Below are 18,164 nucleotides of genomic sequence, written 5' to 3'. Positions count from 1 at the left end.
CGCCGCCCGGGCCGTGAGGCCCCGCCGGCTCCTCGGGACACTCTGCCCCCGGTTCACCGGGCGGGGGGGCTGTGAGGGGCGGACTACGCTTCCCAGCCGCCCCCGCGCGGCGCCCCCGCTGCGCGCAGGCGCACTGCGGCCGCCCCGCCCCTGCCCCGCCGGCGTCGGGGGTTGCTGGGGCGGCCCAAGATGGCGGCGCGCTGGAGCAGCGAGAATGTGGTGGTGGAGTTCCGCGACGCCCAGGTCGGGGGGGCCGCCGCCGCGGCTGCCGCGGATTGTCGCTCTGACCGGCCCTGGGGGGGCCGCCCCGGGTGGGCCTGGTCGCCCCCGTGAGGAGCGGGAGGGGGGCCCGGCCCGGGCGGGCCCTGCGGGGCCTTTCGCCGGCTGTGGACGGGGCTGAGCTGGTCTCGGAGCTGTTTGCGCGGATATAATGCCGAATTCACGAGGCACTTTATTTATAATCTTAATTAGATCTTGGATTTTTTTTTTTAAAGTATATTGGCAGGCCTAATAGAAGATATTACCACTTCCCACACATCTTTCCTAATTTCTTCTCTGAGACTATTATAGCTACTTTCTCGGCTGCGATATAAATTATTATTACTCGATTACTAGGAAAAGCGAGTTAGATTTTTTTTTTTTTTAATAAATAGCAGAAATGTTAGCTTTTGTTTTTGAAGTTGCTGGTTACAGAGCTCCCCTCAGAGTTTGCTTACATGCTTTCTTAGAAGCTGTTCTAAAAAAGTTCATTTATTAAGACGTTGACAGTCGCTTAGCAAAGCTGGATATGGTGAGTCAGCTGTGAACTGGGTTTCAGCAGGAAACCTAGAAAGATTAAAAGAAAATAGTTCTGGAAACTCATTTTCTATTTTACCCTCTTGTGCTGGAGCAATGTCAGCTCTGCATTCACCAAATAGGAGCATTGAATCCTGTGTGCTACATCCACCCTACCCTCTGTAGGCTCACAAAGTTTTTCATTTTTATACCCCAAAAGCTTTATATCAGTTTTTTTTTCCTCCTGGAGTAAATGTTAAAGCAGTCTTGACTGCTGGTGAAGATTTGCTCTTGGGAAACTGGTAATGAGCTTTGAAGGTACGTCTTAGGTCACAGGTTCAGATTGCATCTGGCTCAGGAGATATGTGGCCTCATGATTTGATTGCTTATTCATGATGATTGGTGTGTGGAAGTGGAGAGGGGAGAGAACAGGTGTTTCCATCCTCTTCTGCAGCAGTTGGTTTCAGTCTTGCTCTTGTGCAGGCGTATACCTTAATAGAGAGGTTAACCACTGGTATTTTCGTTGTTTAGGTTTACTCTGGTCTGATCCTTCTCGAGCCATTCAGACCTGTCTGCTGTCCTGTATGAAACCAGAGAGCTTCAGTGGCTGAACTCAGTTATATATTTGTGCTTGAGCATTTTTTAGGAGTCTGCATGAATGTTTTTGCAGATGAGAAACTTGAGCTTGAGAAATTGAAACAGCTTGGCTGTAACCATCCTGTACCGGGCTTGAGCTCTGCCTGTAGGCCACGCTATCGCCAAAATCCCTACCCCAAAACCAACTTAAATGGAAACGAGACGGAAGAGTGGGCAGCTGTTGCATTTACAGCCCATGCATGTCTGTGAGCACTGCAGTTGTCTTCGTTCACCGTGCCAGAGTGTGTCATGTGAAAACTACAGCACCCAACCTGTAACACTTCACAAAATCCCTGGGTAGTTTGGGGCCAGTATTTCTGTACAAGTGACAGAGGTGCAGTCTCAGCCCTCTTCTGGTTTAGATGTGACCTGCAGGCTCTTCTCAGGCCGTCCATGCTATCAAAAGGAGGTTAAAGCTCCCCATGTCCAACGGTGAAGTAGTACCATTTGTAGCAACTCAGCGTGTAGACAGGAAGTCAGGTACGCAGGGAACTGGTATTTCTTGCTGAGAGTTTGCAGCTCTTAAAAACCAGGATAGCCTTGGCAAATTGAGTTTGTCTTTTGCCTTTTGGGTGAAGGGAATGAAGCTAGGTTCAAAACTAATCGAAGTTCAGACATGAAAAGGTGTTTTCCTTGGCTTGGCTAGCAGAATTCCAGTGAAATGCCAAAGCAGATGTTTGAAGTATGAGAAGATGCTGCCCGAGCTGTGGGCTCAGAGCTGGTTTTCAAATATGCGGTGTTCCCACCATGCTTATTCACATAATTGTTACTCATAAACAGCAACTCTAGCTATCCTGATTGTTGTTTTAGGATAAAAACTGCTTTCAGGCTTGTTTGTTCAGTTTCAACTCCCCCCTTCCGGAAGGTTGTGCTGTGAAGACTGACGTATCAGTACACCAAGCACATTAAATGTCAGCTGTTTGTTTTTTTTTCCTGTTGCATAGATAAGACTGTAGTGTTGTAGAGAACTGTTTATTGCCATAAAACAACTTATTTGTGATCCACCAGAGTAGCAGCCTGACATGTGAAGCTTTTTAGTTCATTCATTACATTTCATTTTATGATGTTTGGTGCCTGGAAAAACAGTTTACCCATGTTCATTATTAAAAACAATTTGTATGAGATTCTGGTGCCACACCAGAAAAAAATAAACTCATAAATGAAATTATCAATCACTTTAAATTTACAGGGTTTTTTCTGTCTTGAGCAAAGATGGCTGAAGCTGTATGAGATATGTCAGCTGACTAGCTCTTTGTCACATGAGAAAGTTCTGGTTCTGATAATAGCTTTATTGATCCTCACTTTAGTTCCTCAGATGTGAAATATGTGTCTTCTGGGAAAATGTCTTTCTCCTGCTTGCTTTTTTTACAAATTTAGTAACCTATTTTGTTGTTTCACAAGGTACTGTGAAATCTAGGAAGCTGAAATTATGTCTTCACCCTTTAGAGATTTTAAAACTAGCTTCTTATTTACAGCATTAGCTTTAGTACCAGGAAGACCTTGCCAGAAGACAGTATTTGCTACATAGGAAAAAGCAATGAAAGTGGATTGTTCCTGGAACAGCAAAAGTGGTGAAGCTCGGCTTTGTTGGGGTATAGATGTAGGCCTGGCTACAAAGCAGGCATAGCTCTTTGCCATGTGGACTTCTGGTCTCTAGTGAAGAATGAGACTGTGATGCTGGTTTTCCCTTAGCTGGGGTACTTCCAAGCAGCGGATGGGCCCCTGGTTGAAAAAAATAGGGTTTTGTGATGGTTATTCTCCTGTCAAATTTGATTGAAATGGAGTGGCATTGCCGTATTGTCTGTCTGGGTTTGGTGATGCTTATAAGTAGTAGCTGTGGGACATCCTGAAGTTGTTACATCCGTGCTGAGCAGAATCCTGAACAGCAGTAGAGACATCCTGAGCCTTCAGAGAGGTAGCTTTGAAGATGACAGCAGTTAGTTTGAAGAATATGGGGCATATTCTGATTTTGTACTCTGAATGCTAAAAACTGCATTGAAGTCGTATCTATGTTTACGGGCTGAACTCTTCAGCTTTCCAAGTAAAATTTTCCTTTATTGTCTTGGCAGTTACACGGAATGATCAGCCAATTCCATTCTGAATGAAAAGAGGGGGAGACAATGTTCAAACAGTCTTTCTTTTGTCTTCTTATGGCATTTAAGTTACCTCTTAGCCTTCTTTACAAGCATTGCCAAAGTAAATTCTGATGCCTCTTAGCCATCTCATTTTTGGAGATCAGCCATACACAAATGGTTGCACTTCTATCTCCCTGTCCACATATAATTAAATCTGGCCCTGCAGTGAGGAAGCTCCAGAGCAGGAGAAGAGGCTGATTAATACGGATTATTAGAGATTGCTGATTGAAAGGCTGCAACTGTGATTGCTGTAGCAGGGAGAAGGGAGCAAGGTCTCAGTGCCTGTAATGGTGTCTGCTAGGTCTTGTCTTCACTTTACTCGATGTTTTCTGTGCACTATCCTGCATCCCAAAATCAACTTCTACACCCTGTCACCCATCTGTGCTTCTTCAAGGGGATGTTACTTCTGCCATCCCTGACAGAAATCAGCCTTGACTCTTTATCATAGCGGTTTATTCCTTGAAGATGAGCTGGCAGGTTTTCCTGAACTCCTCCCCAAAGCTGTGTGTTTGACTGAGAAGCTGACCTGACAGGTATAATTTAGCTTTGTTCTCTCTTTCTCGTTAACAGGCGACAGCGATGTCGGTGGATTGCTTGGGACAGCGTGCAGTACTCTCAGGGTGAGTGTAACAGTCCCCATTAGAAACGTATGACAGTCATTCCCACGAGCCAAATCAGCAACCTTCAAGCTGACCTCAATTGAAGGGCTGATGTATTGTTTCAGAAAGGTGCAGCTGAATTCCGTTGAAAGCTTGATGAAAAGAATTCTGGGTCACATTTCCAATGGGATACAGAGTGGAAAGCCAGCAACAGTGGCACAATAAAATACTGTTGTGACTTTCCTCATACGTACTTTCCCAAATCCACTTGTGGGAGGTGGAGCATCATGAAGTACTGTTTGGATTCTGCTTGAATTACAGATTGAATGATTTCCTTAAGACAAAATTTGCCCCAAATATTCCTATGGTGTACTTGGACAGGGGAGCCAAGCTCTCTGACCTGCTCCTGTGCTGCTTCAGTGCAGGATGATGCTCAACAACAGCAGTAGGTGCCCTAGACTCCAAGCTGCCAGAACTCCCAGGATCCTTTGATACAACTCAGAGGCCTGCCAGCTTCAGTGTAAACCCTTAGCCCAGCAGCCCTGCACAGGAATAACCAGCTCAGCAGCTGGTTTGGGTCTAACTTAATGCCTCTTCCTCCTTACACTGCAGTTTCACAGCTTGCTTATTTGGGCCAACAGCAGGCTGGGGACAACCTGTCTGCCATTCAGCATCGAGTTTGTGGCCCTCTGCTTTTCAAGCTTCTTCTGCAGACTCATCAGCCTTTCAGGATTTGCCTTCTTTCTTTTAAAGCTGTGTGAGAGCCTCCAAAGGCTCAGCATCTTCACTCTTCAGTAGAGAGCCCTGAGGACTTTGGTCTGGAAACATAGCAAAGATGTTCTTTATGTTTCTTCTCTTGGGAAAATTCACAGTGCTCAGAGCAGCTGTATGCTTGTTACACAGCTGACATGTGATGCTGGTGTGGTTAATTATATATGGTTCAATATGTTTTGGTGCTGGTCTTCCATTAGAGTTCAGCTGGCTCACAATTATTTCTGTGTGGTTTATCTGCTTGTAAGATGAATCACACTGTGGAGGGAATGATACCTTGCCTAGCTTTGTGGGGAGTTGACCACATCCAGCAGGATGCATGAGCTCAGGTTTAGCATCATGCAAATATGTCTCTGCTGCATTTGGGGTTAGCTCAGGTAAGTAGTATAACCGGATCTGTGCAGGGCTGTGTCCACCCACGTTAATGAACTGCTGCAGCTGAGCTACCTCTGTGCAGCTGTACTTGTGCTGTCTGCGGAACCAAGCCCCCCAAACAGCATGGTGTGGAAAGATGCAGCCACATAGAACCATATTTGTTTGTCAGGGCTCGTTAACTCTTGCTCAGAGCAACCTCTCCAGACTGAAGCTGGCTCTCGTGAAGCTATTGCGTTGCACTCCCAGCCCTGAGCCACCTCGGCTCTGCTACTGCAGCATTAGGCCAGCAAAGTGTATTTGGATGTCTGCACCATTTCCCAGTGCTTCCTTTTGTATCCTAGTTATCTGGGGTTTTCTGTGGTCTGAACTACCCATTACATTTGCAGATCCTGTCTAATTTCAGTGTTTTGTTTTTTAAAACATAGCCCTTCTTTGAAGTATGTGGTCAAATGTGCCATTCTCAGGAATAATATTTTCATCTGTCTTGTCAAATGCTTCTGTTCTTTGCTCCTCTCAGCACAAGGCTGTGAGCTGCTTGTGAGCTTGGGGTTTTGAGCTCAGTCCTGTGCATTACAGCCCCTTTGTGTCTGTCTTGCAGCCGCCGTTTCCTCTACATAGTCAACCTGGATGCACCAAATGAGGGTCATCGAAAGATCTCCCGGCAGAGCAAGTGGGACATTGGGGCAGTGCAGTGGAACCCACATGACAGCTACGCGTACTACTTTGCAGCTTCGGTAAGTTAACTCATTTAAAAGCTGTAACTCACCATCTTCCCTGGTCTTTGATGGGTGGACTTCAGCAGGCTTGGAAGGTTGTACGGAGCTGGCACAGGCACGCTTCTGCAAATCACATTGCAAGATCAAGGCCTAACTCTGATTTACTGCCAGTGAGCTATTTGGCTTGACGGCTCTCAGTTATTGGTTGGTCAGTGTTGAATCTGGTTTTGCTTGCTTGTCTTTTGTTAAAACACCCTGCCAAATAAATCGGGCATCCAAATGGTCCTTTTCTGGAAGGAATTGGGGATATGCTCTTTTCTTAACTTCTATTCCATTCCATTATGAGATTTGTGCACTTACTGAATTTCTTGCTCTGTGCTACTTTGTTTTCAGCTCCCTGCCCTCCTGGTGGGATACGGTGCACCAGGCAGTCTGTAAATAGCATGAGTCAATACTGGCTCACTGCTGTAGCAGTCTTGGTTTGCAGGTGGGCAGGGACTGAGTCAGCAAGGAGTTCTTATTCAGTGTGTGGAGAAGTAAATAGGCTGGTCTGAAGAAGCAGTAGTGGCCATCTGAGCCTTGAGTGCAGTTTTTGACTCTGATTTTTATTCAGTCTATCAGGCTCTGTAGCTTGATCTCCCAGAGCCCTGAGCTTCTGCTAGTGACAGTCTTAGCCATCAACCACAGCGCTGCAGTGACCAGCACTAGCTGGGCACAGACTGTTCTCATGGTGAGGTGCCTGTGTTGCAGTGTTGCATCTGCTTTTATAGCCTGAGAGTCCTGGAATAGCTGGGGGTAGAGATATTTCATCTGTTTTTTTGAGAAAACACTTAGCTGAAGGTGCTTTCCTAGGATTTTTGTTACTTTTGCTTCCTGGAATGGCTACAATTAAAGGCAGTCTTAAAAGTGGACCAGTGTCATCAGTTAGGACCCTTTGCTTCTTTGTTCTCTGACTTTCCCCAGCCTGTCTCATCACAGCTCTGGCACATCACTGACATCTCAAAGGTGCCTTCAGTGTCAGTCTGCTTCTGAGTAGAGAGTTAGTAAGACTTGCAAAAGGGTGTCCTTCAGCACCACTTCTGGATACAGTCTGTGAAAATCAAAACCAAGTAAGAAACAGGCTGTGTAGGCTGTGAGTAGAGCAGGCAAACTTCTTTTCAGACACATTCTAAAGGCAACATCCAGTCAGTCATTTAATGCTGATCTGAGCAGGACCCTGCTGCAACGGGAAGCTGTGCCCATCTTGCCCATCTGAGCACTCCTGTGTCTTGCTGCCCTGAGCAGACACAGGAAGCTCTCTTGTTCCAGGCAGAAACTAGGTGTAGGTGACACCAAACCTCGCTGCTCTTGTTTATAAATTAAGATGCTGAGATGCTCTGGTGATTTAGACATAGTTGCTAGTGCACATCAAGTGAGGAATCCCCAAGATGAGATCAGGCAGTGTTTCCAGTTTGAGTCAGAAACACCTCTTTTCCAGCCATCTCACAGTTAGCTGGCGTTTTGGTGCTGATGCATTACAGCCCTGTCCTAGGAGTATGTGCTGGGTTTGAATGAGTGGCAGGGGGGGCTTGGTAGCAGAGGAGGGGTGGTGGCCCCTGTGAGAAGCTTTGCGAAGCCCCTCCCCGGCTCCAAGTTGGACCTGCCTCTGGCCAAGGCTGAGCCAATTGGTGACGGTGACTGTGCCCTTGTGATTACATATTTAAGAAGGGGAACCTGGGAGGAGGAGTTGGAGTTGTGAGGAGAACATCTGTGCAAACACTGAGGTTAGTGGAAGGAAGGAGGAGATGTGGAGGAGGTGCACCAGTGCAGAGTATCCCACTCTGTTGCCCCCCTGCCACCCACGGTGGTCTACAGTGGAGCAGATACCAACTGGTGACCCATGGGGGGCCCATGCTGGAGCAGGTGGCTGTGCCTGAAGAAGGCTGGAACCCTGTGGGAAGAAGCCCCCACTGTTGTAGTTCAGCACTGGGAGGATTGCAACACGTGGGGGGACCCACGCTGGAACAGCTCAGGAAGAGCTGCAGCCTGTGGGAAGGACTCATGTCAGAGAAAGTTTGTGAATGACCATGTCCTGTGAGAGGGGAATCATGCTGGTGCAGGTGAAGTATGCGAGGAGTCCCTGTGTGATCTCTTCTCCCCTGCCCCCCACTGAGGAGAAAGAAGCAGCAGGACTGACCATAACCTCATCCCCTGTGCCACTGTGGGGAGGAGGTAGAGAAATGGGGAGCAAAGCTGAGCCCAGGAAGAAGGGAGGGGTGGGGGGAGGGTGTTTTTGAGATGTGGTTGTACTTCTCACTGTCCTACTCTGTTAAGTGTTGGTGGCGGTGGTGTTTGAATTAAATTGATGTTCTTTTTCTTCCCCTAATGAGTCTGTCTTTTGCCCGTGACCGTAACGGGTGAGTCATCCATCCCTGTCCTTATCTTGATTCATGAGCCTTTTGCTTTATTTTCTCCTTCCCAGTCCTGAGGGGGAAGGAGGGAATGAGCAGCTGCATGGTGCTCAGTTGCCCTCTGAGCTCAAACCATGACAAACTACAATTTAATTTGTCGGTTTTATGGAAGTGGATGTCCTCAGATCTGTGTGTCCCAGGTCAGGTCTGGAGGCGGTGTGGATGTGTTTGAGGGTGATACCTAAGGGGGTAAAGATGCATTGGGAAGGCTCAGTCAGCTTGGATTCAGCCCTGTGAAGATGAGATTTGCTACTTCTGGACTCAAGCTGGTTGTCAGAACCCTGTAACTGCACTGCTGAGGTCGTCATTTGTTCAGGTATACCACACAAGTGTTGTAGGCAGCCCTGAGGGTCCTGCCCCTCTGCATCCTGGTGGATGCAAAGGAAGTGTAAAACGCTGCCATCCTGTTTGCCAGCAGCTTCACCCGGTTTGCAGTGCCAGTTATCCAAAGTGGTGCAGGCAGAGGGCAAGTCTGTCCTTATGTTTGGTTAAGGGCTTCTTATTTTTTTAGCTTCTTTCCAGAAGAGCTGAAACACATCCTCTTGCTGTGCTTGGCTGTGTCTGCCCTCTGGCTGAGGCATATTTCTGAGGACTCCTAAGCTGTTGTTTCAGAAATGCCATTGTTTTCCATCCTAGATCCTTGTTACTTCTTTTGTGTGGCCACAAATGCTTGAACAAGAGGGCAATGAAACTGTTGGAAGCATATACTCATACTTATCACAAGCAACATGTTTTTTTTTAAGATTGTGCTGGGAGGAGCTGTTGTTCTCCCACACCTGGGCAACACTTTCCATGTGAGATGCCCCACAAAGAGTCTGAGAAACTTCTGGTGATCCTTATCTTGTAGCATCAACTCTGGAATCCTGGACAATTCCCACTGGCTAATTTACCCCCTTAAATCTTTTTGTCAATGAGAAACATGCAAAGAGTTTTCCTTGCCCCGAGCTCTTGTGCAACCCTGCTGTGAGCTATTAGAGAAATGCCATATATTATTGCTGAGCTGGGAGGAGACCTTCCATTTCAGGGAAGGCTGGAGTGTTTTATCTTGTCTGAAAGTTTAAATTCTTATGAAGCAGCTTTGGGATAGAAAAAAACAACCAAACAAAAACACCACCACAATAACCTGTCATAAAACCTGTAAAATAAGTCTTTATTATCTTTTCCCTTATCTACCTGTAAGTTTGAAAACAAGAAGCTAATGAAATAAAATATTGAAGTAATTTTATTTCTGTTTTTGCAAAATCAACGTGAATTTCCATTCATGGCCCAAGACCCACTGTGCTCAATGCTGTATATGCACCCAAAAAGGCAATTCCTGTCCCAGAAAGATTAGAGTTGGCCTGGGCTGAAGTGAACCTTGATTAAGGCAGAACGTGAACTTAAAGCACAATAACTAGTTTCAAGTAACTTTGTGTGTGGCTGCATTTGGGGGAGGATTTATTCCTGGAATGAGTGAAGAAGCCCTAAATAATGTTGTCATTGATTCATTTGCTCCTGTGGTTTACAGTTAGTGATAAGCACTTAAGGCTTTTCTCCTGGGCTGGCAAGGATGGAAGTACCCTTGAAGAGGTGACCTTGACACCATTAGACTGTATTGTTTGTGTTTGGCAATGGGCCTGATTATCCCAGAAGGGAATCAAGGGAGAGTTGAGGAGGACCAGTGGTGATCCATCATCCCCCTCACTGAAAACTCCAGTTGTGAATCTGAACAGACTGGCAGGGTATTCCTGCAGAGAGAATTTGGCTGCCTTTTGCCTGCAGTTACAGCATGTTGTTAGGAAATAAAAGCTCCAAGAACATCATTTCATGGAAACATTTTGCAATGTGCCTTTTTTCCTCCCATTCTTGTTTATCTCTGATTTTAAGTGGGTGTAATTAAAGTGTAAGCTTTTTGATAGTCCTTGCAGCCTGTAGGTTCATCGTTGCTCTCCTGCTTTGGGCAAGGACTTTGCTAATCACAGTGTGACTCATTGGTAACTGAGGTTGTTCACAGTGAAGGGAACCTGGTCCTAACACACATATTCCTGTCCTACCTTGTTTGCCTGACACTGTCTTCTTTCTTCCATCTAATTTCAGAGCAATCAGCGAGTTGACCTGTATAAGTGGAAGGAAGGTAATGGTGAAGTTTGCACATCACTGCAAGGACACACTCGTGTGATCAGGTGAGGAAGAAGTGATGCCGCACACTACTGGGTAGAAAACAATGGCTTGTTTCCTAAAAGCTGAATGTTTTGGTCCTGGCCCCACTCAGGCTCTGCTCTGAGCCTGTTTTTGCTTACTTTTCTGGACCATACTATCTGCCCCTCTGCCCTGCCTTCCCATTTGGAGACGACATCAGATGTGAAGAGCTCATCCTCTCGTGGCTCCCCCAGTATATCAAATTAGCCTTTGATGGCTCAGAGTGTCATTGCCTTAGGCTGCTGTGCTTGTACTGAACAGCAACTGTCATCTGGGAAACAGCAGCATGTTTGTTAAATTGAATTCCAGCCGTGTGTGTTTGTGATAGCAGCCTAATTAAAGCAGGTAATCCCAAAGATCAAGTTCACAGTGTGTTATGGTGGTGCAGGGGAGATTTCTGCCTCTGGTTCTAGGAGTGTATTTTAGTGCTGGGCTGGAAATACAAGTGAAGAACTGTTTATACTACAGCTCCTGAATATGGAAAGTAATCGCACCCCTTGAAATGATTGACTGGAGGCTGTTTGTGGCCCAGGTGCACCTGGTGAGCCCAACGGGAAGGCATCCCAGAGTGAGGGGCTGATGCCAAGAATGCAGGGCGACTGAGAGCTTGCTGAGACAAGTGTCCCTTTTACTGTGGTGGAGAGAGCACACACACAGTAGCTGTAAAGTTCAGGGCTAGGAGGATGCTTCACTGGAATTTACTTAGAAGCAATTCATTGCTTCTTGGAATTTACTTAGAGAAATGATTAAGATCTTGCTTTTTACTTAAAGAGTTTCAGTAGATGTCATAGAGTGGCCATGAATTTGTTGGAGAAATGTACTGAGGGCTTGCGAGAAGTTGATGCAAACTGCACGTGCTTTTCACTGACCTGCTATGATTTTGCATTTGCAGTGACTTGGACTGGGCAGTGTTTGAGCCAGACCTGCTGGTCACCAGTTCTGTGGACACATACATCTACATCTGGGACATCAAGTAAGAATCAATATGTTTCTGCACTGCAGGGGAATCACTGGACCCCTTCCATAATTAGCAGCTTGCATGACAAAGCATGCACTGATGGGTGCTGCTCTTCAGCTGTGCTTGCAGGGGCTTTATCTGCTTCCTCTAATCTCAAAGATAGCTTCTGTTCCCCATTTTCAAGCCAGTTCAGAGTCCATGAAGGACAGTAGAGTGGTATGGCTAAGCCACAGTTGCATTCCTGATTGGAAAAAAATACTGACTGGTTTCACTCACTACTCATTTCACAAGTTTCCTCAAGAGCTTTTCCTGGAACCCAAGGACAATCCTCAGCCTCTTGGGTTTTTTAGCTGAGTGAATGAGCACCATTTTGTGATCCTGCAGCCATTTTCCACTAAATTCAGTGATTGGTGCTGACTCTCTCTCAGTGGAAAGACTGGTAGTGGTGTTCAGGAACCTTTTCCTGTTTGTGCTTTCCCTTGCTTCCTGGTGCTTTCTGTCATGAGTAATTTCAGGATAACGGATCTTTCCAAAACCACCAATATTAAAACCCTGTATTTTACACCTGAGAAGCAAGGAGCTGGCACAGGGACTGCTGGGTTCTCTTGCTGGCTGTACAGCAACTCTTTATGACCCCCGGCAAGTCAGTTTGTTCCTCTCTGCCTCCCTTCCTCAGTTATAATAGGAGGATAATTACATAACCCCACTGCACCAGGCTACCCTAAGGCTTGTTTAGCTCCTATGGAGCACTTAGATCCTTGGTTAAATGGTGCTTGAGAATGGCAATATATTATTAATGTGTAATTAAAAGACATAGAGAGACAATAACTGCTGGTTGCGTTTTCCTGTGATACTATCTTAGCACTGAGCAAAAACCAGAGTTCTCTTAAGGTTGTTGTCAGAAGCTCTGCTTTAACTCTGTTGTGCCCTTCCATCATTTTGTGTCTGCATGTATCACTTCTCCAGAAGTGCTTGCTTAGGCAGTTTCTGACTAGCCTCTACATCCCACTTGTGCTGGTAAAGTCTCTGAGCTTGCTGGAGCAGTGAGGTCCTGGGGCTGTTGGCCTCCAGCAAATGAACATCCTGCTGAAGCACCTGTCTCTAATGACACCCTAGGGAGGTAGCCCTGCAGTAAGGGCAGCTGGAAATTCCCCACTTAAATTTTCATGCAAAATAACTTTTTGATTAGGCAGAAATTCTTAGAGGGAGAGGTGCAGTCCATTACAGAAAATGTTCTGCTTTTCAGCAAACACAGAAAGCTGAAGACAATATTCCTGATTTTCACTGGCATTTTTCATGAAAGGGCAGGTGAATTCCTGAAGAGCAAGGTTAAGGAGTGAATTATTGCCTTGATCCATGTTCTGGCTGCCAGGAGTTGTCATGATGCCACACTGGCTTCTGCTACTGCAGAATGTAGTCTGGGCTTATTTCCTACTAATCTCGATGTTATATGCTAGACATGAAGTCTTTGCTCTGAAATCACTGCTCCATCTGCCTTGAATCAGGGTCTGCAGAGGCTTGACAAACACATCAGTGGCTTTTGTCAAGTTTTTGCACAGCTCTGTTTGTTCCTTTTAATCGTCCTGGGAAAGGCTGTTTTGATGATTCCTGCAGCAACACTTTGTAAACCCAGTTGCCTTGCCTGCCCAGTTGCAGCATGCCACACTTGGCACGTGTTTGTCCTTCTAGGCCCCTCCAACTCCACTCTGTATCCTAAACTTGCTGCTGTATGTGGTGGCAAGACAGGATGGCTGTTGTCCTCCAGCTGGTCACCTCTTTCTTCCATTTAACATGGTGTATTTGGTTAGCAAGAAGGCACGTTAGCTCCCAAGAGGCAGCAATAAAATTAGTCCTGGAATAGCAGGGAGATCACTGAGCTGTCTGGACCTGCTGGGCTATGCCATGGGCGCTCACATTAGCCTTCTTGTGTTTCAGAGACACTAGGAAGCCTACAGTCTCCCTCTCTGCGGTTGGTAAGTATGGCGTGTGTGTGATATAGGCTTGTTTAATGCCTACATTTAGTGTCATATGTCCCTGCTGGTATTTCTCCCTCCCTTCATGCTTCAAGGATAAACATGGCAGAGTACAGAAGTGATTGTGCCGTGTGGGAACGGCCCAAGAGGCTCTAGTTCAGAGCTCCTTTTGCAGAGTTCAGAGGGGATGTGGAGCCCTTGGAGGTTCCCAGGCATGGAGGGCAATGCTGGTACTTGGACCGACTGTCCTGAAATTGTTGGACAGTCATTTGTGCCTTTTAGACATGGCTCCTTCCCTGCTTATCCACCGTGCTGCATTGTTTGTGCTGTGTTGCCTCGTCTGCAATTTCTCCGTGTCCTTTTACATTTGATTAAATCAGCTGAGAACCTAAATCGCACACCAGGCAGCGGTGTTGCATGCTGCCGCCTGCCAGCCTGCCCCCTTATTTACTGAGGGGCTGGGTACATTACCTGCCTGCCTCTGCTTCCCTGGGGAGCCTTCAGCGTGCAGGGAGCCGCAGTGGTGACACCAAGGTGCTCTCTTTGGACCACACTTGCTCTGGAAAGGCACTTGTCACGGCTGTTGGCAGCGTGACTGTCCAGCTGCTTGTAATAGTGCCTGCTGGCAGGTGCTGTGTGTCAGTCCTCCCCAGCTGCCTGTTGGAACTGGGCAAAGTATGGATGATGAGCAAAACGTCCTTTTCCTGACTTACTGTCCCCAGTATTACAGCAATTCTCGTAGCACATAACTCTTATGCTCTGCTGCTTAGATCTCCTTAGGCTACACATCTGCAGTGACTTCCCCTTCCCTCCCAGCCAGCAAACCTCTCCATCACAGCCATGCAAAACCCTTACTGAAGCAGGAAGAAGCAGCGTTTTGTTCTGGTGCCTGGGGTGAGGTTTCACAGGTCAGCTGAGCCAGCCCAGCAACTAGCTCCCCAGAAAGCTTCCTTCCTCCCGTGCCCGATTCTGTTTAGTACTGATCCAGATGTTTGTGCACCCTTCAGTGAATGAATCAACTCAATCGACTGGCAACCTGTTTGCAGCCTTTTTTCCCTGGAATAGCTTTTTGCTGGGTTGCCACGATGAATCTGTTCACTGTGCAGCTGGAGGTGGGTAGTGAAGGTGGGACGTAGTAGCAGGCTAATATCTGTTTAGCTTTCTCATGGACATCACCTTCCTGATAGCTTAAAATGTTTTGAAAATACTGCCAGTTACTCTGAACGTGAGCAGGATGAACAAAATGTGTATTTCTCTTACAGTATCTGAACAAGCCATATCAACCAGAGCTGTGTTTCGCTTCTTATTAGACATAGCCACCCATTTTCTGATTTTAGGCACTTGACTGAATCCCTTGTGATATCATATATAATCATACCTGGACCATCATCCAGTTTCTTTACAATGCCATTGATGTCTTTGACTTCTGTGGTGTACTTTGACAGGTGGGCCTTCTGGTCCACCCAGTGAGTCTACCTCTCGCTGGCCAGGCACAAGGTCCCCCTGCACTGCAGCCTTCTACACTTATATTTTAATAATAGCTCAATAACACTGGTTCCCTGTATAGCATCAGATAGTATAGAGGGTGTTGGGGACACAAATGAATCAATCCTTAAGCAGCTAGAGTGAAAACAGAAGGGATTTCAGAGGAAGGTGATGAACCTGCAGTTTTGTCTGGAGGAAGTTGCTCCATCTGAGCTAATGGACACAAGTTATATAATTGGGTACAACCCATCGCTAGAAATTGTGATGCAGGTCTCTAGGCATGTAAGTGGAACAGTCTTACTGTGTGGTCCTGAGGACACAAACACTATTCTGAGGAATGAGGAGTTAATCCTTTTCATGCCATCCTTCATGCTGACTTGTGGAATATCTGTCCTCTGAACTGCCTTTCCTGTGCTAAGGAGTTCTAAGCCCAGGTCAAGGGTCTGCTGTGCCATTTACTTTTTAATTACTTGTTTTGACCTGCTCTATTTCTGCTGCAGCTGGAGCTTCCCAGGTGAAATGGAACAAGAAAAATGCCAACTGTTTAGCAACAAGCCATGACGGGGATGTCCGAATATGGGACAAAAGGGTAAGCTGAGGGGTTTTTTGAGCAGTTGGGGCATATTCCCACCTACCCAATACAGACATCTGTCTGGTCACAGATAAATACTGAGAAGAATCTACTACTTTATCCCAAATCTCTCTTGTGGATTGATTTAAACTAGAGGGAACTGGGAGCCTACGAGCCTGAAGAGGGCAGGTAGATAGCTGCCTTCCCCAGAAACTGTGCCCACAAAGATTTAGCTCTCATATTACTTCACTGTTTTATTGAGTATAAAGTATTGTTCAGGGCTGCACTTGATGACTGGAATTTGCCACACCTTCACAGGACCTTTTCTTCAACTACTTTTGCTGAGCTATTTGCCTTTCCCCAGCTGGAGCCCTTGCCCTTGTTAAAGTGTCCCTTTTTATGCCAAAGAACTAGACCAAATTTCAGAAGTCCTGTGCTGAGAAGGAAAATGTCTCTCCTTGCAGAAACCCAGCACTGCAGTAGAGTACTTGGCAGCTCATCTCTCTAAAATCCACGGTCTGGATTGGCATCCTGACAATGAGTATACACTGGCCACTTCCAGCCAGGACAACTCTGTCAGGGTAAGTGTCGCTTCTGGGACTTCTGCTTGGGAGATGTCAGGATGGTAGAGCAGGTCCCCTTCTACTGCTACCGAAGCCTTGGGGAGTGCTTGCCATTGGCAAGGCCTGGATCCTTATTTTTTGGTTTCTGGCAGCCTGTGTTGAGCCAGGGGTGCACTTACAGAACAGGCAGAGAAATCATTGCAGGATGGGTGCGCATATGTTTACCGCATATCTGTGGTGGTTTGGGCAGTACTGAAGCTGAAAACAACCGCCTCTGCTTGTTGCTTGCCAGAAGGGAGCTGGCCGCACATGCCAGAAGAGCCTGCTCCCCAAAATGCAGTGTTGCCAGTCTTGGGCTGATTACAGCAACCTGGGGGGAGACATAGTCCAGCCCCTGGGGTTCTCAAACTCATATCAAATTGAGTTATCAGTAAGAGACTGCCTGTAAGCATTGCTATGCAGGGCCTTTTACCTGGGAGGAAATAGTGTGCTTTGTATATGAGCCAGATGGAGCTCATTCACATTTAGCTAAGCTCTGAGGCAAATGCAATTGATGTGTATTCTAGCAAAGCAAAAGGTTAGATTCTTCATTACGAAATTAGCAGTAACAGCAGGGTGGGCCTGCCTCCAGTCTGGACTGGCACATTGGCTGGGAGCCTGCAGGGTACCTTGTAGCTCTGAAAGCCCAAGCAGGCTGCCTGTCTCCCTGCTCTAATTACTCAAGCTATGATCACTGTGAATATGACCCCAAGTCACTCGTTGTCTGAGGAATGCTGCCAGATGCTGATAGCTTGATATTTGTCCTTTGGGGGCCATCTCTGCTACTAATGAATGGGATTACCAATGATGCTGTGGGCACCCTGGCATGTTTTTCACTCTGTTATATCTGCAAGCCACATGGAAAACTGCAGCCTGAAAGTATAGCCAGCTGACTCCTGCCTTTGCTTGTCTTTTTTGTTTTTTTCAAAGTTCTGGGATTACCGTCAGCCTCGGAAATACCTCAATATCCTTCCCTGCCAGGTTCCCGTCTGGAAAGCAAGATACACAGTGAGTGAGAAACTCCCACCAGCCTCACTTGTGCTGTGAGAGCAAATGCACAAAGGGACATTAAATAAAGAACTGCTGAAGGACTTCTCACCAGTTCTACTGCTGGACATTATTAAGTTGATTTTAAAAATCCCTCTTGGTGCTTAAAAGGCCTAGAAAAGCAACACCCACAGTGAGGGGCATTCAGGAGGAGGAATGATGAGCAGTGAGGGATCCCAGTCTTGGGCATCATCCTGTGGGGTGAAGATCCAGGGGCAGGTGGTTGGCTCTGGGATCAGAAGGCTCAGAAAGTGACTGCTGCTCTCGCTGTCCTGTTTTTCCACTCAGGTACCTGTTGCACAGAGCAGTGCAGCAGCTGTCTTCCTACACTGAGTGCTTCGTCTGCTCGCAAGGTTTCCAAGTGTGCCACCGTGGGCACTTACAGCTTATCAAATCCAAGAACTGTTGCCTTTTACAGAGCAAGCACCCAGCCATGTTTAGCAAAGGCTCTTAACATCAGCCATATCCATTCTCTTCCGCAGACATCTGAATGTGGCCTGAAGCCAGTGCTGTGCCTTGAATGTTTGATCCCCTTCCCCTGTCCCCATGATGGGGAGTGTAGGACTGGGTTCCAGTGTTCCTCTGAGTGTTGTGACCCCAAGCAGCTGCTGGGGCTCAGTCCCCATGTAGCATTTCTCACAGCTCCAGGCAAATTGCAGTAAGGATCCTATGTGAAAAGTCAGTGGGGAAATCCCTCCAGCCTCCCAGCTGAAAAGTGAGGCAGCAGCAGAAAGAAACTACTAACCTTAAGTGAGCTGCATTGAATATCTCAGTGTACTACATCTTATCCCTTGTAAGACAGTGTTTTTGCACAGCAGTTGCCTTGGACCCTTAGGCCTGGTTCTGTTTTGTGCTGAGCTCCTTTAAAACCCATGCATTCTTGTTGGTGGGAAA

The 18,164-nt window shown here is 46.8% G+C and overlaps 1 protein-coding gene across 4 annotated transcripts in view; it reads left to right on the top strand.

The window, feature by feature from the left end:
* The first annotated feature begins 179 nt into the window (after positions 1-179).
* The window catches only part of WDR59 (WD repeat domain 59), a 50,174-nt gene continuing 32,189 nt past the window's right edge, over positions 180-18,164 (top strand). For all 4 annotated transcript variants that reach the window (XM_074913263.1, XM_074913262.1, XM_074913264.1 and 1 more), the window contains exons 1-9: positions 180-243; positions 4,116-4,165; positions 5,889-6,024; positions 10,533-10,618; positions 11,527-11,607; positions 13,528-13,565; positions 15,551-15,639; positions 16,086-16,202; positions 17,154-17,231. In XM_074913263.1, coding sequence (XP_074769364.1) covers positions 190-243; positions 4,116-4,165; positions 5,889-6,024; positions 10,533-10,618; positions 11,527-11,607; positions 13,528-13,565; positions 15,551-15,639; positions 16,086-16,202; positions 17,154-17,231 — 729 coding nt within the window. In that variant the 5' untranslated portion in view covers positions 180-189. The remainder of the gene's footprint in view (positions 244-4,115; positions 4,166-5,888; positions 6,025-10,532; positions 10,619-11,526; positions 11,608-13,527; positions 13,566-15,550; positions 15,640-16,085; positions 16,203-17,153; positions 17,232-18,164) is intronic.

Source organism: Athene noctua, chromosome 9 (genome assembly GCF_965140245.1).
Source record: "Athene noctua chromosome 9, bAthNoc1.hap1.1, whole genome shotgun sequence".
In the NCBI taxonomy this organism is placed as follows: domain Eukaryota; kingdom Metazoa; phylum Chordata; class Aves; order Strigiformes; family Strigidae; genus Athene; species Athene noctua.
The sequence above is the reverse complement of the archived record's forward strand: the minus strand, read 5'-3'. Positions and strand labels throughout refer to the sequence as shown.